The sequence below is a fragment of the Phocoena sinus genome, chromosome 1 (assembly GCF_008692025.1).
Source record: "Phocoena sinus isolate mPhoSin1 chromosome 1, mPhoSin1.pri, whole genome shotgun sequence".
In the NCBI taxonomy this organism is placed as follows: domain Eukaryota; kingdom Metazoa; phylum Chordata; class Mammalia; order Artiodactyla; family Phocoenidae; genus Phocoena; species Phocoena sinus.
The window spans coordinates 21,434,453-21,456,869 of NC_045763.1; the positions used below are offsets into that span (position 1 = coordinate 21,434,453).

General features: G+C 40.4%; 1 protein-coding gene across 4 annotated transcripts in view; it reads left to right on the forward strand.

The window, feature by feature from the left end:
- Nucleotides 1-22,417, forward strand: part of WDTC1 (WD and tetratricopeptide repeats 1) — a 71,652-nt gene that overhangs the window by 34,133 nt on the left and 15,102 nt on the right. For 2 of the 4 annotated variants that reach the window (XM_032647343.1, XM_032647328.1), the window contains exons 4-6: nt 17,078-17,124; nt 17,568-17,679; nt 20,451-20,641. In XM_032647343.1, coding sequence (XP_032503234.1) covers nt 17,078-17,124; nt 17,568-17,679; nt 20,451-20,641 — 350 coding nt within the window. The remainder of the gene's footprint in view (nt 1-17,077; nt 17,125-17,567; nt 17,680-20,450; nt 20,642-22,417) is intronic. The other 2 variants (XM_032647351.1, XM_032647336.1) reach the window with 1 other exon arrangement.

Sequence of the window (22,417 nt, forward strand, 5' to 3'; positions counted from 1 at the left end):
TTCTCTTGCCTTATTAGTTTTCTTAATATTGTCCTTAAACAAGTTGAAAACATTATATGTCCCACCTTCACAACTGGCTTGATGGCTTTTTTGTTTCTTGTATAATTTGAGCATAAATTCACTAGAAACAAGTCATATCAAACTAGATTGGTTTTCTTTTTTAATATAATTAGTATGGTAGACCAGGGCAGTTTCATAATGTAACCTGATTCTAACAAAGACTTGTCAGAGTTTTATTACAATATCAGTTGAGAGAAGTAAATTAGATAACAAGTTCATCAAATAGCCTGTAAGAAACAGATGGAGCAGAGATCTGACTTTGTGAGAGATTTCAAGAACTATCCTTTAGATCAGGGGTCAGCAAATTATGACTTGCAGGCCAAATCCAGCTTGCCACCTGTTTGTTGACTTAGTTTTTTAAGTTCATTTTTATTTTATGTAAGTGTACAATTCAGCATTTTTTTGTTTTTTGTTTTGTTTTAGTATATTCACGAAGTTGTACAACTATCACCATTACCTAACTCCTGACATTTTCATCACCCCAAAATTGAAACCCTTTTAGCAGTTACTCCCCATCCCCTACCCCTGGCTCCACTCCTGGCAACCACTAATCTATTTTCTGTCTCTATGGATTTTCCTATTCTGGACACTTCATATAAATGTAGCTTTTTGTATCTGACTTCCTTCACTTAATATGATAATTTCAAGATTTATCTATGTTGTAGCATGAATCATACTTCATTCCTTTTTATGGCCAAATAACATTCCATTCTATAGCTATACCACATTTTGTTTATCCACTCATCAGTTAGTGGACATTTTGCTTGTTTCCACTTTTTGGCTATTATGAATACTGCTGCTATGAACAATTTGTGTAAAAAATTTTGTATGGACATATGTTGTCAGTTCTCTTAGTTATATACCTAAGAGTGGAATTGCTGTGTCATATGGCAACTCTAGGTTTAATTTTTTGAGGAACTGCCAAACTGTTTTTCTTTTTTTTTTTTTTCTTTTTTGCCAAACTGTTTTTCAAAGTGGCACCACCATTTTACATTCCCACCAGAAACATACAAGGGTTCCAGTTTCTCCATACCCTTACCAATACTTATTATCTGTCTTTTTTTATTATAGTCATCCTAGTGGGTGTGATGTGGTATTTCATTGTGGTCTTGATTTGCATTTCCCTAATGACTAATGATGTTGAGCTTCTTTTCATGTGCTTATTGGCCATTTGTATATCTTCTTCTCTGGAGGAATGTCTATTCAGATCCTTTGCCCATTTTTAAATTGTTATTTATCATTTTATCATTGAGTCATAAGAGTTCTTTGTATGTTCTAGATAATAAACACTTATCAGATATGTGATTTGAAATTTTCTCTCTCATTCTGTGGGTTTTTTTCAGTTTCTTGAGAGTGCTTTTGACACACAAATTTTTAATTTTCATGAAGTTCAAATTATTTTTTTTCTTTTGTCACTTATGCTTTTGGTGTCATATTTAAGAAACCATTGCGTAATACAAGGTCACAAAAATTTACACCTGTGTTTTCTTCTAAAAGTTTTATAGTTTTAGATCTTATGTGTACATCTTTGATCCATTTTGGGTTAATTTTTATATATGGTGTCATGTAGAGGCCCAGCTTCATTCTTTTGCATGTGCATATTGTTATTACAGCACCATTTGTTGAAAAGACTATTCTTTCTTTCATTGAATTGTCTTGGCACTCTTGTCAGAAATCAGTTAACCTTACATAAATGTAAGGGTTTATTTGTGAACTTGTTACTCTATCCCATTGATCTAAATTTCTGTCCTTTGTGTCAGTACCACATTGTTTTGATTACTGTAGCTTTGTAGTAATTTTTGAAATTGGGAAGTGAGTTTTCTAACTTTGTTTTCTTTTTCAAGATTGTTTTGGCTATTTTGGGTCCCTTGTATTTACATATGAGGTTTATGTTCAGCTTGTGAATTTCTTCAGAGAAGGCAGATGGGATTTTGATAGGGATTGGGTTGAATCTATAGCAGCTTATTTTTATAAATAAAATTTTATTGGAACACAGCCACACTCATTCATTTATGTATTGTCTATGGCTGCCTTAGTAATTCAACAGCAGAATTGAGTAGTTGTAACAGAGACCATATGGCCTGCAAAGCCCAAAATATTTACTGTCTGGCTCTTTACAGAAAAAGTGCCAACCTCTGCTTGAGATGATGGAGTAAACTTATGCTCTGAAGCACCAGAGGGCAGAACCTGGGAGTCTTTCATTAATTCAGTCATACGTTCAAGCGTATATTGAGTGCCTACAATGTGCCAGAAATGTTCTAGACTCTGGGAGATGGATATAGCAGAAAATAAGACAACACAGTTCCTGGCCTCATGAAGCTTCTTGCTATGGCCTATATGACACCCTTAGAATATTGCCTCTAGTCACCTCCCTGAGCTTATCTTGCCTTACTCAGTCCCTTTTATCACTATGTTCTAGCCACACTGGCCTTCATTCTGTATCTACAGCATACCAAGCCCGTTCCTACCTTTGTACTTTTTCTTTCCTGTGCCTGGCATGCTTTTCCTTCTCAGCATTCAAATTTCTCCTCAAACATAGCTATATCAGAGAGGCTTTCCCTGACCACTGTATCTAAAGTATGACCTGTCACCATGTTTTATTTTCTACATAGGGTTTATCACTATCTGAACTCATTTTATTGATTCCTGTGCTTATTTTTTTTCTCTCCCCCACCACTAGAGTTCTCTATCTTATTTAGCACTGTAGCCTTTGCGTGTATAAGAGTGCCTAACATATAAAAAATAAAAATAAGATCAGTCAATCAAATAAAAAGATTGAATGAATAAAGAGAATTTGCAGGGATAGACCGCAGATATAGGTCAGCATAAGGAAAAACTTTCTGACATGAGTTATGGTTGTTGACTTGCCCCACTATATTTAAACTTAGATTTTTAGCTAGAACATATAGAAGTTGAAATATATTTTAAATCATTCCTTTTCATGACTTCTAGGAGGATTTTTCCTTCCCCAGTAATCATAGTTCACATCAGGCTATACTATAAGTCTTGAATTATCATGGTGCAAGGGAAAGAACATACTTGGATTTGATTTCCAGTTTTGCTACTCAGCTATCACAGTGCTTTACGACTATTGAATTGGTTCCCACAACAACCCTATGAGGTTATGTATATTATCTCCTTTTTTAGAGATATAAAACCTGAAGCACAGAGAGGTTAAAGAACTTGCTCAAGGAAACACAGCTTGTGAACATGAAAACACATTAACTGTCCTTTATGGACAGTTTAATGGATTTTGAAGGGTAATTATGTGAAGCAATTAGGACAGGGCCTGACACATAGTAAGCTAAGTTTTAGTTATTCTTGTTACTCTTATTGCTCCATTTAGTAATTCTAAGGCACACTAAAATTTGAGAAACCATTGAACTAAGTTAAAGAAGCAACAAAAGGATGTTATGGAGATGTCTGGGTATTCTGATCATTCTGCCTTTAAGATAACTATCAAATCATTAAGTGAATGGAGAGCAAGTGAAGAATTCTCGAGTTTTATTTGCCTTCAGGACTCACTCCATTCTGTCATATTACAACTATGTAATCTCAATACATGCTAATAAACACGTGTATTGTGAAGTTTAAATGAATTGATACACGCAACAGCTTAGCACTTACCCTGGCATTTAGTAGATGCTTAATTAATGTTTGCTGGATTTTCATCTAAATCTTCCCTGCTCAGACTCATATTCACACTGTCAAGGAGTTATAGAGAAGCACATGGCCATCTGTTTCCTCTCTTTCCGAGTTGACATTTCCTGTGGAGGGTCCACTGAACATCTCTAACTCTCATGCTCTTTGGCATTGATCTTTTCAGTGGAACTTCATTATACAAACGTTTAGGTCTGAAGTCAGTGGGTATGTTAAACATGTATGTGGTTTGGGTTGCAGTTAAGAGAGGGCCCTTACATGTATCCATGCAAACTGGGCCACAGTTATCTCCAAGTTAGACTATGTCCTCAAAGGTCGTTTAAGCTTGCTCTTAAAGCCTGATGCTCCTGTCTTCTTGGTTTTTTTGGTACCTCTCTCCTTCTTCTTTTATGGTAGACCTTAGTCTCATGTCACCATAGACATGGACCTGTCTTTGTTTATTCTACTGTCTATTCCCTTTTCTCCCAGTGCCTTATACCTAATGGGTGTGGAATAAATGAGTTGTCCGTTTGGTCAATGCTTAGGGTAACAATTTAAAAGCTGCAGAAATAACCCTTCAGAAAAAGTTAGTAAATAGGAAGGAGTCCAGTTGTTCAAGATGTATACCCTTTGTGAGTATTCTGGCCATGTGGAGGGGTCTTTGAGAGTAGGATCTGGAAGAATACACAGAGGTTGGCAAGAGAAGATACCTGAAGATGAGTTCCACGAATGGGAGCCAGCATTTACCAAAGTGTGCTAGGCACCTTGCATATATTACATCATTTGATCTCCACAGTGATCTTGTCAGGATGACATTATCATCATCTCCATTTCCCAGTGAAATATCTGAGGCTCTGGGAATCTTAAGTGACTGCCCATATACCTAGAAAGAGGCCAAGCTAGAGCTGAACCCAGACCATTCTTTCACTTTACAATTCTGCCTCATATGTGTGACCCAGCTTCCTCTTGTAAAAGAATAAATCTGGACAAAAGGATCTCCAGTCCTTTGGGTTATGCCAGGATACACATTGGTTGGCAGACTTCCTAGCTCTTTGCTTCTCTTTTCTTATTCCCTTAATGCAATGTGTCCCAACTTTTTCCCCTATCAAGAATGACTTTTATTATTTTTTTCCCTGTAGGTCCTACATTTTGATAGATTGTTGTCTCCTAAATTGTATTAATTAATAATGTTTCTTATTTTAATATACTTCTCCACACCGTGACTGCTCAGCAGAGCTCCTGAGTAGCATTGGCTATACCTAACGTTACAACACAGATTGTATATATTTCCAGTCAAATGCAAAAAATCATGACTTTCTGCCTAGTCTGGGTTGCCCAGTCACCTGTAAATGTTCTTTTCCCACTGGACTTTTTTTTTTTTTTTTTTTTTTTGCAGTACGCAGACCTCTCACTGTTGTGGCCTCTCCCGTTGCGGAGCACAGGCTCCGGACGCGCAGGCTCAGCGGCCACAGCTCATGGGCCCGCGGCATGTGGGATCTTCCCGGACCGGGGCACGAACCTGTGTCCCCTGCATCGGCAGGCGGACTCTCAACCACTGCGCCACCAGGGAAGCCCCCACTGGACTTTTAAAATACATCAACTCGGGACTTCCCTGGCGGTCCAGTGGTTAAGAATCTGCACTTCCAATGCAAGGGGCACGGGTTCGATCTCTGGTCAAGAAACTAAGATCCCACATACTGCATGGCACAGCCAATAAATAAATAAATAAATAATAAAATAAAATACATCAACTCACCAAAATTGGAACTGATCTAAGTGTACAACACTAAGGTAGAGATGAATATAGTTTAACCTTTGGAGGAATATTCTATAACCATTTGAAGTGATGCTTATGAGATCATAATAACATGGGGAAAGGCTAAAACCTCATCAGCTCCTCCAGAGGACAGGAGATGTGTCTGTCTGACTCAGTTGTATCTCTCTGATCCAGTACAGTACTGGCAGGCACATAGCAGGCGTTTAAGTTTTGAGGGAAATACCCCGAAATTTACAAAGCCAAAATGGAGCTTCCCTGGTGGCGCAGTGGTTAAGGATCCGCCTGCCAATGCAGGGGACACGGGTTTGAGCCCTTGTCTGGGAAGATCCCACATGCGCCACAACTACTTAGCCTGTGCTCTAGAGCCCATGTGCCACAACTACTGAAGCCTGCACGCCTAGAGCCCATGCTCTGCAAAATAGAAGCCACCACAATGAGAAGCCCACGCACCGCAACGAAGAATAGCCCCTGCTCGCCACAACTAGAGAAAGCCCGCGCAGCAACGAAGACCCAACAATGCAGCCAAAAATAAAAATAAATAAATTAAAAAAATTTTTTAAGTAGATTGTAAAATAATATTTCAAAATTAATTAATTAATTAATTAATTAATTAAAAAGGCAATATGACACCATGGTTAAGAGCCAAGCACTGGAATCTGTCAGACATGAATTCACATTCTTACTATGCTGTTTATACAGTATGGGGTATTAACCTTTTCCTCATCTGAAAAATGAGAATAGTAGTGGTGTTTCCATCACAAGGTAGTTGTAAAGTTTAACTCAAAGCATAAATGAAGGGCACAATATTGTTCCTGGTAGATGGTGAGATAGCACTTATTATATATCAGCTACCACTATCACTATTATTATTACTCCCTTGTTTCTTCCCTCTCTTTATTGAGGTATGATATACATAAAAATAAAGTGCATAGGTCTCAAGTGTTAAGTTAGATGAGTTTTGGCACTTGAGTAACTACCACCCACGACAAGATAGAGAATACTTCCATCACCCTGGAAGTTCCCATGGTGCCCTTTCCAGTCAACACTCCTACCTCAGAGCAACCACATTTTGGCTTCTGTCTCCATAGATTAGTTTTGCCTGTTCATATACTTTCTGTAAATGGAATTATATAGTATACATATTTTTGTGTTTGGCTTCTTTTGCTTATCATAACGTTTTTTGAGTTTCATCCACGTGGTTGCATGTATCTATGGGTAGTTCCTTTTTATTTCTGAGTAGGATTACACTGTATGAATACACTACTTTTGTGTATTCATTCTCCTGTTGATGATCATTTGGGTTATTTCCAGTGTGGGGCTTTAAAAATTAAAGCATCTATGGATATTCTTATACCAGTCTTTAGATGGACAAATGTTTTCATTTCCCTTAAGTAAATACCTAAGGAATGGAATTGCTGGGTCATAGGGTAGATATAAGCTTAACTTTATATCAGACTTACAAACAGTTCTCTGAAGTGATGGCAGCAGTGAGATCTCTTTTTAATACAGGTGGGAATAAGGGTGACATTTGAGGTAATCCAGCACAGCCAGAGAAATGCTTTGGAGTCATATGGACCTGGGTTCCTATCCGGGCTCTGGTGTTTACAATTTGTGTGACCCTGGCTAAGTTACTTAATATCTCTGAGACTTGGTCTCACCTGTAAAAAGGGAGTGATAATGAGATCAGGTATATTAATAGCTAGTATTCTACCTAGCAGCGGCATGCCAAATTGGGGGCAGTAGTGCAGGCTTGTAAGGGGGTGCATGGTCTGTAAGGAATTTAAAAGCAGTTAGAAAACCACCTAAAAGTCCATTTGCTTTTTATCATTTTGCACCTACAATTCTAATCAGTGTCAGTGGTAAAATGCTTCTCCCTGCCTCCTTTTCCTCCTGTATACCATGCTACCTAGAAATTTATAGGAACTTATAATAAATAGTAACTATAATCAATATTTAATAAAGTTAAGCAGGAAGTAAGGGGTTGTAATTTTTAACTTAAGTGAGATTTGTAGCTTTTATTCCAGGTACTTTCTCTGTGCACTTTCTGTTTTCTCCAGATCCCTGGTGTGGAAGGCTCACCCTAAGTAGAAACATTTCCTGGGTTCCAGGGAGGCACACAGAGGTCTATTCCTCTGTAGGAGCCATCTGTAAACAGTCCCTCCTCTCTGTTCCTTTAAAGTTTGAGGTTTTCTCCCCTTTTTACCCAGTGTTTAATTCTGATATGTCATAGGCATATTTTCTTCCATTGTATTTGTCAACGTAATTATAGATCGTGTACCTAATCGAAGCCAGCCTTATTTATCAAGGCCAAAACAAATCCTCTTAAATAGTCTGTGCCTTGTAAATTAGCTTCCCAAACATACATTCTAACTTATGGAGCCCTTTATTAATGTTTTTTGTCAATAGTTACTTTGTATTTATGTAGAATCTGGTTTGGGCTTTCTCTCTACACTTTCTCCAACTTACCTGCCTCTGAGCTATTTTTTACTATGTAAAAATGAATCATATGTATCATATTTGTCTACCGTGGCTTGTCTTCTATACTTTGGATGGGCTACTGATTTGAGGACAAATACAGTAATTCTGGAAGCATTAATACATTTCAGACGGTGCTTAAGAGCCTGAGCTCTTGAGTTAAAATGCTTCCTGATACCACTACTAGCTGTGCCACATTAGCCATGTCTAACATGTGTGGGGGGGGGGTTGTTTGTTTGTTTGTTTACACCACCAAACAACTCTCTGTTACCAGGTGGGTTCCCTACGATGTAACTCAATTCTGACAGTATCTACCTGGAGATAGCATCAGATCCCACAGGTTAAGGGTTCAGTCCTACAAGGCTGCCCTGCTGTTCCCTACCCCCAACACCTACTTCAGATGGCAGTGGCAAATCCAGGTTGTCACCTGTGCTTTGGACCCACTGGCTATAGATTAGAGGTTCCAAACACCTTCTTTGGTTCAACTAATTTGCTAAAGTGACTCACAGAACTCAGAGAAACATTTTACTTACTAGATTACCGATTTATTATAAAAGGATATAATTGAGGAACAGCCAGATAAAAGAGCTGCATAGGGCAAGGTATATGGGAAGGGGTGCATAGCTTCCATGCCCTGTCTGAGCATGCCACTCTCCCCAAATCTCCACATGTGTACCAACACAGAAGCTCTCTGAACCCTGTCCTTTTTGGGTTTTCTTCACATTGGCATGGTTGATTAAATCATTGACCATTGGTGATCAGTTCAACCTCCAGCCCCTCTCCCCTCCCTGGAAGTCAGGGAGGTGGGACTGAAATTTCCCGCCCTCCAATCATATGTTTGGTTCTCCATCCTTAGGTGCTTTCCAAAAATCACTTCATTAACATAAACCTCAGGCGTTAGTTGAAAGAGGTTTGTTATGAATATCACGAAACCTTTATCACTCTTATTACTTAGGAAATTCCAAGGGTTTTAGGAACTCTGTGCCAGAAGTAAGAATGAAGACTAAATATATCTTTCTTAAGTATAAATATATATATAAATCACAGTATCGCAGCAGATTACCTAACCTCTCTGAGCGTTGTTTTTCTTATCCATGAAATGAGTAATGATACCTGTTTCTTTTTTTTTTTGACATTCACATTGTATTTCTAGAATATAGCTGATCATTCAAGTTAGAAGTTAGTTAATTTTTTTTAATTTTTTAATTTAATTTTATTTTTTTATACAGCAGGTCCTTATTAGTCATCCATTTTATACACATTAGTGTATACATGTCAACCAGTCGCCCAATTCAGCACACCACCACCACCACCCCCTGCCGCTTCCCCCCTTGGTGTCCATATGTTTGTTCTCTACATCTGTGTCTCAATTTTTGCCCTGCAAACCGATTCATCTGTACCATTTTTCTAGGTTTCACATATATGCGTTAATATGTGATATTTGTTTTTCTCTTTCTGACTTACGTCACTCTGTATGACAGTCCCTAGATCCATCCATGTCTCTACAAATGACCCAATTTCGTTCCTTTTTATGGCCAGGTAATATTCCATTGTATATATGTACCACATCTTTTTTATCCATTTGTCTGTCGATGGGCATTTAGGTTGCTTCCATGACCTGACTATTGTAAATAGTGCTGCAATGAACATTGGGGTGCATGTCTTTTTGAATTATGGTTTTCTCTGGGTATATGCCCAGTAGTGGGATTTCTGGGTCATATGTAATTCTATTTTTAGTTTTTTAAGGAACCTCCAAACTGTTCTCCATAGTGGCTGTATTAATTTACATTCCCACCAACAGTGTGAGAGGGTTCCCTTTTCTCCACACCCTCTCCAGCATTTGTTGTTTATACATTTTCTGATGATGCCCATCCTAACTGGTGTGAGGTGATACCTCATTGTAGTTCCGATTTGCATTTCTCTAATAATTAGTGATGTTGAGCAGCTTTTCATGTGCTTCTTGGCCATCTGTATGTCTTCTTTGGAGAAATATCTATTTAGGTTTTAATACTGAGCTGCATGAGCTGTTTACATATTTTGGAGATTAATCCTTTGTCTGTTGATTCGTTTGCAAATATTTTCTCCCATTTTGAGGGTTCTCTTTTCGTCTTGTTTATGTTTTCCTTTGCTGTGCAAAAGCTTTTAAGTTTCATTAGGTCCCATTGTTTATTTTTATTTTTATTTCCATTATTCTAGGAGGTGGATCAAAAAAGATCTTGCTGTGATTTATGTCAGAGTGTTCTTCCTAAGTTTTCCTCTAAGAGTTTTATAGTGTCCAGTCTTACATTTAGGTCTCTAATCCATTTTAAGTTTATTTTTGAGTATGGTGTTAGGGAGTGTTCTAATTTCATTCTTTTACATGTAGCTGTCCAGTTTTCCCAGCGCCATTTATTGAAGAGACTGTCTTTTCTCCATTGTATATCCTTGCCTCCTTTGTCATAGATTAGTTGACCATAGGTGCGTGGGTTTACCTCTGGGCTTTCTATCTTGTTCCATTGATCTATATTTCTGGGTTTGTGTCAGTACCATATTGTCCTGATTATTGTAGCTTTGTAGTGTAGTCTGAAGTCAGGGAGTCTGATTCCTCCAGCTCTGTTTTTTTCCCTCTAGACTGCTTTGGCTATTTGGAGTCTTTTGAGTCTCCATACAAATTTTAAGATTTTTTGTTCTAGTTCTGTAAAAAATGCCATTAATAATTTGATAGGGATTGCACTGAATCTGTAGATTGCTTTGGTTAGTATAGTCATTTTCACAATATTGATTCTTCCAATCCAAGAACATGGTATATCTCTCCATCTGTTGGTATCATCTTTAATTTCTTTCATCAGTGTTATAGTTTTCTGCATACAGGTCTTTTGTCTCCTTAGGTAGGTTTATTCCTAGGTATTTTATTCTTTCTGTTGCAGTGGTAAATGGGAGTATTTCCTTAATTTCTCTTTAAGATTTTTCATCATTAGTGTATAGGAATGCAAGAGATTTCTGTGCATTAATTTTGTATCCTGCAACTTTACAAAATTCATTGATTAGCTCTAGTAGTTTTCTGGTGACATCTTGAGGATTCTCTATGTATAGTATCATGTCATCTGCAAACAGTGACAGTTTTACTTCTTCTTTTCCAATTTGTATTCCTCTTATTTCTTTTTCTTCTCTGATTGCCATGGCTAGGACTTCCAAAACTATGTTGAATAATAGTGGTGAGAGTGGACACCCTTGTCTTGTTCCTGATCTTAGAGGAAATGCTTTCAGTTTTTCACCATTGAGAATAATGTTTGCTGTGGGTTTGTCGTATATGGCCTTTATTATGTTGAGATAGGTTCCCTCTATGCCCACTTTCTGGAGAGTTTTTAATTATAAATGGGTGTTGAATTTTGTCAAAAGCTTTTCCTGCATCTGTTGAGATGATCATGTGGTTTTTATTCTTCAATTTGTTAATATGGTGTATCACATTGATTGATTTGCATATATTGAAGAATCCTTGCGTCCCTGGGATAAATCCCACCTGATCATGGTGTATGATCCTTTTAATGTGTTGTTGGATTCTGTTTGCTAGTATTTTGTTGAGGATTTTTGCATCTCTATTCATGAGTGATATTGGTCTGTAATTTTCTTTTTTTGTAGTATCTTTGTCTGGTTTTGGTATCGGGGTGATGGTAGCCTCATAGAATGAGTTTGGGAGTGTTCCTTCCTCTGCAATTTTTTGGTAGAGTTTGAGAAGGATGGGTGTCAGCTCTTCTCTAAATGTTTGATAGAATTCACCTGTGAAGCCATCTGGTCCTGGACTTTTGTTTGTTTGAAGATTTTTAATGACAGTTGCAATTTCATTACTTGTGATTGGTCTGTTCATATTTTCTATTTCTTCCTGGTTCAGTCTTGGAAGGTTATGCCTTTCTAAGAATTTGTCCATTTCTTCCAGGTTGTCCATTTTATTGGCATAGAGTTGGGTGTAGTAGTCTCTTAGGATGCTTTGTATTTCTGTGGTGTCTGTTGTAACTTCTCCTTTTTCATTTCTGATTTTATTGATTTGAGTCCTCTCCCTCTTTTTCTTGATGAGTCTGGCTAATGGTTCATCAATTTTGCTTATCTTCTCAACGAACCAGCTCTTAGTTTTATTGATCTTTGCTATTGTTTCTATTTCATTTATTTCTGCTCTGATCTTGATGATTTCTTTCCCTCTGCTAACTTTGGGTTTTGTTTGTTCTTCTTTCTCTAGTTCCTTTAGGTGTAAGGTTAGATTGTTTATTTGAGATTTTTCTTGTTTCTTGAGGTAGGCTTGTATAGCTGTAAACTTCCCTCTTAGAACTGCTTTTGCCATATCCTATAGGTTTTGGATTGTCGTGTTTTCATTGTCATTTGTCTCCAGGTATTTTCTGATTTCCTCTTTGATTTCTTCAGTGATCTCTTGGTTATTTAGTAATATATCGTTTAGCCTCCATGTGTTTGTGTTTTTTACATTTTTTTCCCTGTAATTGATTTCTAATCTCATAGCATTGTGGTCAGAAAAGATGCTTGATATGATTTCAATTTTCTTAAATTTACTGAGGCTTGATTTGTGACTCAAGATGTGATCTCTCCTGGAGAATGTTCCATGCACACTTGAGAAGAAAGTGTAATCTGCTGTTTTGGGATGGAATGTCCTATAAATATCAATTAACTCTATCTGGTCTATTGTGTCATTTAAAGCTTGTGTTTCCTTATTAATTTTCTGTCTGGATGATCTGTCCATTGGTGTAAGTGAGGTGTTAAAGTCCCCCACTATTATTGTGTTACTGTCGATTTCCTTTTTTTTTTTTTTTTTGCGGTACGCGGGCCTCTCACTGCCGTGGCCTCTCCCGTTGCGGAGCACAGGCTCCAGACGCGCAGGCCCAGTGGCCATGGCTCACGGGCCCAGCCAATCCGCGGCATGTGGGATCCCCCCAGACCGGGACATGAACCCACGTCTCCCACATCAGCAGGCGGACTCTCAACCACTGAGCCACCAAGGAAGCCCCAATTTCCTCTTTTATAGCTATTAGCAGTTACCTTATGTATTGAGGTGCTCCTATGTTGGGTGCATATACATTTATAATTATTATATCTTCTTCTTGGATTGATCCCTTGATCATTGTGTACTGTCCTTCCTTGTCTCTTGTAACATTCTTTATTTTAAAGTCTATTTTATCTGATATGAGTATTGCTACTCCAGCTTTCTTTTGATTTCCATTTGCATGGACTATCTTTTTCCATCCCCTCACTTTCAGTCTGTATGTGTGCCTAGGTCTGAAGTGGGTCTCTTGTAGACAGCACATATATGGGTCTTGTTTTTGTATCCATTCAGCAAGCCTGTGTCTTTTGGTTGGAGCATTTAATCCATTCACGTTTAAGGTAATTATCAATATGTATGTTCCTATTATCATTTTCTTAATTGTTTTGGGTTTGTTTTTGTAGGTCATGTTTCCCACTTAGAGAAGTTCCTTTAGCATTTGTTGTAGAGCTGGTTTGGTGGTGCTGAATTCTCTTAACTTTTGCTTGTCTGTAAAGTGTTTGATTTCTCCATCGAATCTGAATGAGATCCTTGCTGGGTAGAGTAATCTTGGTTGTAGGTTCTTCCCTTTCATCACTTTAAGTATATCATGCCACTCCCTTCTGGCTTGTAGAGTTTCTGCTGAGAAATCAGCTGTTAACCTTATGGGAGTTCCCTTGGGAACTCCTGGGGGAGTCGTTTTTCCCTTGCTGCTTTCAATAATTTTTCTTTGTCTTTAATTTTTGCCAATTTGATTACTATGTATCTCCTTGGGTTTATCCTGCCTGGGACTCTGCGCTTCCTGGACTTGGGTGGCTATTTCCTTTCCTGTTAGGGAAGTTTTCGATTATAATCCTTCCAATATTTTCTATGGTCCTTTCTCTCTCTCTTCTCCTTCTGAGACCCCTATAATGCGAATGTTGTTGCATTTAATGTTGTCCCAGAGGTCTCTTAGGCTGTCTTCATTTCTTTTCATTCTTTTTTCTTTATTCTGTTCCACAGCAGTGAATTCCACCATTCTGTCTTCCAGGTCACTTATCTGTTCTTCTGCCTCAGTTATTCTGGTATTGATTCCTTCTAGTGTGTTTTTCATTTCAATTATTGTATTGTTCATCTCTGTTTGTTTGTTCTTTAATTCTTCTAGATCTTTGTTGAACATTTCTTGCATCTTCTCGATCTTTGCCTCCATTCTTTTTCCGAGGTCCTGGATCATCTTCACTATCATTATTCTGAATTCTTTTTCTGGAAGGTTGCCTATCTCCACTTAATTTAGTTGTTTTTCTGGGGTTTTATCTTGTTCCTTCATCTGGTACATAGCCCTCTGCCTTTTGATCTTGTCTATCTTTCTGTGAATCGATACCTGTTTCTTAAGATAATGGATGTAGAATGCTGTATTAGTTTTCTATTGCTACCACAACAAATTACCACAAACTTAGTGGCTTAAAGCAACACAATTTTATTATCTTACAGTTCTGTAGATTGGAAGTCTGACATGGGTCTCACCAGGCTAAAGTCTTGACAGGGCTATTCTCCTTCTGGAGGCTATAGAGTAGAATCCGTTTTCTTGCAATTCCCGCTTTCTAGAGATTGCTGTATTTCTTCGCTCGTGACCCCCTTCTTCCATCTTCAGAACTGGCAATAGCAGGTCAAGTCCCTTTCACACCTACATCTCTCTACTCTCTGCAGCCAGGAGAGGTTCACTGATTTTTTTTTTTTTTTTTTTTTGATGTGGACCATTTTTAAAGTCTTTATTGAATTTGTTACAATATTGCTTCTGTTTTATGTTTTGGTTTTTTGGCCCCGAGGTATGTGGGATCTTAGCTCCCTGACCAAGGATCAAACCTGCACCCCCTGCATTGGAAGGCGAAGTCTTAACCACTGGGATGCCAGGGAAGTCCCAACGTTCACTGATTTTAAGGACTCGTGTGATTATATTGGGCTCACCTGGATAATCTAGGCTAATTTCCCACCTCGAGGATTTTAACCTTAATCATATCTGCAAAGTCCCTTTTGCCACCTACCATAACATATTCATGGGTTCCAGAGGATCAGGACATGGACGTTTGTAGGAGGGCCGTTGTTCTCCCTACCACAAGTGCAAGGTACTATGCCTCGCTCTTTGTAAACCCTCAGTAAGTGGCGCTCATTCAAGGCCCTTGGTACTCTGGGAAGTTGCAAACTGAAGACTTGAGCCCTGGGCACAAGTAATTTAAAGCCTGGTAGGAAAATGAGAGGGGTGAGGACAGAAATGATTCTGATCCAGAAAGAGTGACCAGAGTCATGTGTGGGGTGTCCACCAAGTGCTGTGGGAAAGTGAGAAGCCTCAGGTCAGTAAGTGGTCTGGCAAGTTTGAACAGAGTGAATGTGTCAATAATGTATTTAAGTGCAGAACCCAGAAAGAAATGAGGATCAACTCAAATGAGAATCTTTATGGGACAACGGGTAAGAAGGAAGGAGAAGGCAGAGGAAAAGCCTCTTCTGCCTAGAGAGTCAGGGAATTAGATTTGTTCATGTCTCTTGATTGTTCCCACTAGTCCCCCTGGACTCACTTGTTCATTATGCAGCAGATATGTGCCAGGCACTGTACCTGGCCTAGAGGATATAGTGAACACAGTACACAGAGGCCACTTCCCTGCAGCTCAGTGTGGTGAAGCAAAATAGCCATGTCGACACAGAGCCATAATACAGTGTGACAGTAGGAGCCCACAGGAAGGATGTGCCTCCTTCCCAGATTTACAGGGTGGGAGAGGCATCTTGAGGGAAGTGCTGATAAACTGCGACCTGAAGAATGAGTTAATCAGGATGCTCTGGGCCACAGGTAACAGCCCAACTCAAGTGACCTTAAACAATCATGAGCAGACTGGCTCCTGACTGGAAGCCCAGGAGTAGGGTAGGCATCAGGGTTGGTTGCTCTGGTCACTTTGGCTCCATATTTCTGTGATTCCCTTGGCTGGGCTTTCCTCTCTCTGTTTATTTCACTCTCAGGCTGGCTACCCTCGTGGTCACAAGTCCAGGAGTCACATTAGGACACCCAGCATCCAGAGAAAGAAAGGCGTCCCTTTCATAGACTCTCTCCTGAAAATGAGAAAACTCCTTTTCCACACACTCCCAGCAACTGGTCCCCTTGCATCCGATTGGGGTCACAGGCTCATTTCTGAGCCAGTACCTGTGTCCAAGTGAATGCCGTGTCCAATTTGGCTTAGATCTAAGTTCCTGAACCTATCACTGTGGAAAGGACAGTGAACTTACACATGGTCTGATTTGGGCTGGGCAGATAATGAAATGAAAATCAAGGTGCCATTAGGAATGAGGGAGGGTGAGGGAAAGAAAGAACAGAGTGTAGGAATGGAAGTGACTTGTTCTCTCCTTCTCCCATGTAAGACTTGTTTCTGCCACTTCATACCTTCTGCTTTCCATGGATTCTGTTTCCTCTTAATTCTAGCTTTGCCATGACTTCTCTCCGCACATGCTTTCAACTTCAGCATCTGTCATTAACTGCCTCACTTCTCCATGTCTCTCAATTCAAATCCCCAAGCTTAACTTACCTCACTATACCAGGCTCCACCTACTTGGAAATAAGCTGCAGAAGATCTAAATATAAGATTTATTTTGTATACTGCTCTGCCCCCAGCATCTGAACAGTACCTGGCATGCAGTAAGTGCTCGATGAATTAAATATGTGCCAAATGAATGGAAGATCAGCCTTCTAGCTAATCGGCTGCCTTTCAGTCAGTTGCTCCTCTGCCGGATTTTCTGTGGCTGAGGGGGTGTCCCTTGAAGGGACTGTTGACATGTCCCCTCTAGTGGTAGGAGCAGAAATTTGTTTGGATATAACTTCTACTACTATTATCTGAACTTCAGTTTACTTTTCTGCAAAATAGGATCAATGAAATCTGCCCTTTATGGCTCAGAGGGGTTCAGTATCAAGTGAGATCATGAATATGAAGGTACTTTATATATTGTAAAATGCCAGGCAGTTTAATTCAATCCTGGTCACTCACATACGCCTGGAAAACACTGATGACGGAAAGGCTGTTTTACCTGTTCACTTCCACTTCCTGATGTTGAGTGATCCAGGAGAACCTCTAATTGACTCTCTTCTTGTCCCTCTCCATTTGCTCCCCCAGGGTCACTCAGGATGTGTCAACTGTCTGGAGTGGAATGAGAAAGGAGAGTAAGTATGAGCTCCGACACCTAGGGGGTGCTGGAGAATGGTATGGGGAGGTTGGGAGAAGGGGACTTTCCTTCCTCTTTGTAGATCTAAGGAAAAGAGTGGACCCAAGAGTGGAGACTGCTGCTCTGTGCTATGTACTTAAGTTTAGTTCATCATTATCAATACACAGTTAAACAATGAATCCCAGATAGATGGAAAGTTGAATGACCTTCCAAACCCTGTTTTTTTGATAAGCTATTGCATTTAAGGAATGATGAGAAATTCTCAGGACAAAATAGAAGAGAATCAATCACTGTTTACAAGATAACCTTATATTCTGTGACATCTACTGTTCTTCAAGTTCTGTGTAGCCTAAGTCCTTATCAACTGGGAAACATGGGATAGAGGAAGTGGGGGCAGGAACTTGAGGAGAGGTCAGAACTGTTCTTTCTCTCTACTTGCAGCTTGCTGGCCTCTGGTTCTGATGACCAGCACACGATTGTGTGGGACCCGCTGCACCATAAGAAGCTGCTTTCCATGCACACAGGACACACTGCAAATATCTTTTCTGTCAAGGTGAGCAGGATAAGCCACAAAGCAAGTGAATGGTGTGACTGGGCTGTGCACATGGTTGTGTTTGCATGTGTGTGTCCCATGTATACCCTGGGGTCACAGACATCTTTGTGATCTGAGCATCTGCTGGTGATTCCTGAAATTCCGTCTCTTTTCCATGCTCTGCTTCTTCTCTTAGAGCCAAGAGGCCAGCTCCAAATAAATTTATACTTATGTGAGTGGTGATGATGGGAGGTATGGTTCTGAGCATGAACTTCAGTAGCAGGCAGACCTGTGTTTGACTCCCTCATCTGCTCCTTGGAAGCTGTGTGAACTGGGAAAATCAGCTGACCCCTCTGGGCCTGTTTACCCATCTGTAAAAAGGAAGTAGCTAAGGAAAATCCCCCACGTTAATGAATAAATGAGTAAATAAATAATTTAACTAAAAAAGGAAGTAGCAATCCACAGCGCTGATATTACAGTTCAATGAGATGATTGATTTAAAAAGCACCTGTCACAGGTGATTTTAGCTGTTCTACTTTTCATAGGAAATGAGTCTCTGATTGTTGGTCGAGGGGAGTTGAGCTGAGAAGAGGGGAGGCAGGGGACTTAAAGGACTTCAGACCTCTGAAGACCTGTTACGTGGAAGTGACATGAAACTTGTGCCTCTCGGTCCCAGAGAACAGACCTAGGAGTAGTGACTGTTAAGTTTTCAGAAGCCAATGTAGGCCTGATGAAGGAAAGGATTGTCTAATGCTTAGAGATATTTGAAAAAGGTAAAATGGGCCTTCTGAGGATGTAGTAAATGTCCTAGCACTGAGGTATTCCTCACTGGGCACTTTCATCTGCTAGGTTGAAGGCTGAAGGAAATGGCCTTTAAGTCTTTCCAGCTCTGAAATTCTGTAATGGATGTATGTGAGAGTGAGGCTGTCCTTTGGAAAGCCTCACTAATCTAAGAAATGTTTTCCTAATTAATATCAAGATGAATTACAAGATACCTGAAGAAGAAGATAGATTCAAGAGCTCAAAACCAACTTATTTCACTAATCAGAGCTTCTTTCCTAAGCTCGATGATTCTCATCTCCTGTTCCAGGGGCCAATCCTAGATGAATTTCTGTGATTTGAGAGACAGAACAATGCTGATTCACCTCTTGCATGATGAACAGAGACTGCTTTCCTCCCCTGAAAAGTGTTAGGTCCAGTTTAAATCTGTGGGGTCAGATCTGGGGAAGGGACCTAAGCTATCAGTTTGGCATCATAGAACACAAAATGTTGAGTTCAGAGACCAGAATTGGACAATGACCTTGATACTCCCTAATAGTAAGACCTTGGGCAAGGCACTTATATTCACAGACTCTCAGCCTCCTCTTCTGTTATAAAAAGGTATAGAAAAGGGTTCCTCTCTCTTCTGGTGATAAAACACCACAGATCTATTTATTTAACCCACGAGCTCCCCCTGGTGGCGTCTATAGTGTGGACCGAGTATGGCAGTGGCCACAAGCTCTTCCCAAGGGTTCTCCTGTTTATTTCTATTGCGCGTGGGGTATATGTTGTCTCCAGCCAGGATTAAAGACTACTAGTTGTTCCTAAAAATGATCAAATTCCATCTGTTTCATCTAGCCCTTAAGCTGGTGAGCTATTAGAGAAGTACATGTGGAAAGAGTGAATTGTTAAAGTCAAGTGGGGCTTTAGCTACTTAAATGCAGGAAAATGTCAACACCCTCTCCCTCACCACCCCCAGACCCCAGCACCCATTCAGCCTTGTTGTGGGCTGGGAGAAACTTTTCAACTAAGAAAAAAAGATAATTCAATCTTTCAAACTTAAGAAAGAAGAGAATAACTCAACTAACACCACACCCGAATATTTTTCTTCCTCAACACTAGGTGATAGAACTGTATATGTTTTAAAAATTATTAATCAAAGTTATGTTTGCGGCTATTTTGACCTTGCCATATGTGATCTGGAATATTTTGTTCTCAACTTCATCAGAATGATGGGGTTGTCCTTTTGAATAATGGCCACATAAAGATGTATTCTTTTGATGCTCAGCCCTTCCCCAAGTTCTGACTTTTGAGCCATTTCCAGCACTTGCCATTATAAGGAGTGCTACTTGGAGCATTTCTGCATAGGTCCCTTTTTTCTTTTAGAATTATTTCTCAGAAGTGGAAGTTTTAGGTCAAAAGATAGAAATAGTTTTTATGTTTCTTACCTATTGCCAGATTGTTCTCCAGAAATATTGGAACCAATTTAAAACACCCACTCCCTTATAACACTGAAAGTCCTTTTCATTTCAAGACTAATTTATTACTTAACCCCCAGGTTATTAAATAGCCATCATGAGGCATATAGGAGTCAGACAGACTTGAGTTTGAATTGACAGTCCTCCTGAATGCTAGTACCAAACCTCAATTTTTAATGGGGTTATTGTAAGTATTAATAAGATAAATTACCTGCTCAATGTCTAGCACATGGTAAATGCTTAGTAAGTGGTAACAGCTATGATTATCATCCATTCAGCTCTTACCTGGGGAAGAATCAGAGGAAGAGAGTTCCTTAGGTAGTCCAGCTTGGCATAGGTCAGGACCACTCTGGCAAAATAAAGGTGTACATCCTGATTTTGACCTCTAGGCCTACAGGCTGATGCTCGAGATCCAAAGTTTTCTTGGTGGATTGTCTTGGATGGGCTCGTTTTCTTATCTGATATGGAGAGGGGAAAAAGGTGCTACATCCAGGCTAGTCTCCTTCCGTGGCCTAGCCCCACCACCTGCCAACCTCTTCTTCAATCTCTCCCAAGCAGTTCCTGCCTCACGCTGGGGACCGCATCTTGATCACAGGGGCAGCTGACTCCAAGGTGCATGTCCACGACCTGACAGTAAAGGAGACGATCCACATGTTTGGAGACCACACAAACCGGGTGAAACGCATCGCCACGGCGCCCATGTGGCCCAACACATTCTGGAGCGCTGCTGAGGATGGGCTTATCCGGTGAGGGCCTGAGGCAGGGAGTGGGGCCCGTGCCTCCCCGGCTCCCACTCCATGTCGGTTCCCCCATCCTATCTACCCTACTGCTTCCTTCCACAGGCCTGGCTCCTTCCCTCCAACAGACTTACAGCCTCATTTGTCTGCCCAGCACAGTTATCAGTGAACAAACTCCACTGATTTACTTACCCTATTCTTCACCTTCCCCACTTCTTACCCTCTCCTGAGCAACATTCAAGCCCACTGGCTTTCTCACCATCTCAGATGCACCATCTGCCTCCTCTGGGCTTTCATACTTGCTGTTCCCTCTAACTGGTTTTCTCAGTCCCAGCTCTTTCTCAACTCTTTCTTACCCTAAGGAGACAGCTTAAGAGTCACCTCCCGAGAAGCACCTTCTCTGACCATCCTATCTAAAATAGATCCCCCACCATTGTTCTTTGTCTCCGTGCCCTAATTGTATCCTCTATAACTCTAATCACCCTCTATAGTTCTTTTATTTTATTTACTTGATGGTTTACTTTTTTGTCTGTGTCCCTCACTGAGTAGTAAACTCCCTCAGCATTTTGTCTGCCTTGTCCATGTCTTTCTTGTCCTTGGTTGTGTTCCTAGAGCCCAGCATAATACCTGGCACATAGAGGCACTTGATACATTTCCCTTGAACAGTCGCTCAATGGGCATATTCCTGGGAGGGGGATAGCCAGCCAGAAGTGGTTAAGTGGACTCTCCCCCTTTTCACTGGCCTATATCGTCACACCTTTGCCCCTACTTCCCTTCTTCTTAAAATGGTCTCATTGCCTTTCTTTTAGCTCCTTTCTTCACATATAACCTTAGAACTTTTTCCTTATCTCCACAATCTGCTTTAATATCCTTCCTTGAGATGCTATGGGACTTTGTGCCCTCTTCCCTGTTACAGAGGAAGAGGGGTGTCTAAGTCATACATGAACTAGAACTCAGATCAAGTCAAGTCCTCCCTCTGTCACTCAGTGTCTGGGGCAAATCACTTCACCCCCCGGACCTCAGTTTCCTCATCTATAAAATGGGAATTATCATAATATCTCTTTTGTCGGCCTGAGCATTAAAGTTGAGATAGTGCCCGTAAACCTTTAGCCACAGTACTTAGCAGACACAATGCACTTGGTCGGTGGCGGGTCCAACTCTCTGTTGCGCTGGTTGACCCTGACTGACTAGACTGTGCCAGGGCAGCAGGTAGGGGCTAAGCACCTAGGGCATGGGGCAGGAGCCTAAGCACTTAGGGGCAGGCACAGCCAGGGGAGGAGTCCTAGCAGAAGGTGAACACAAGCTGGCCTTCCAGAATAGACAGGATTTGGATGGGCAAGGAAAAGCAGAGTGGACTCCCCAGCTTGAGCAGTCTGTGAAGGCATGGGTAAACGTGCCACATACAGGACACAGTTCTGAGGCTGTAACTGACCCACACTTAGAAAACTGAGGAGCAAGGTTGGAGAGGTATGTGAAATCATGTCTTGAAAACCAGACTGAGTAGTTTGATAGAAGTAAACTCATGCTAAAAGTATTGAGGAATCTCTGCAATTTTTTGAGCAAGAAAGTGATGCAACAAAAACAATATTTTAGGAAGAGCAATCTGGTGAGGATGGCTTAGAAAGATAAGTGAACAATGAAGAAATTATTGGAGATGTTTAGGCGGAGGTGGGTGAGCACATGAATGATGCCCTCGCCATTCTCTGCATGTGCCTGTGTCCCAGCATCAAAGCCGTTCCCCAGTAGGAGTGTGCTGACGCTGGGTGGATGTTTTGGCCTGACCTT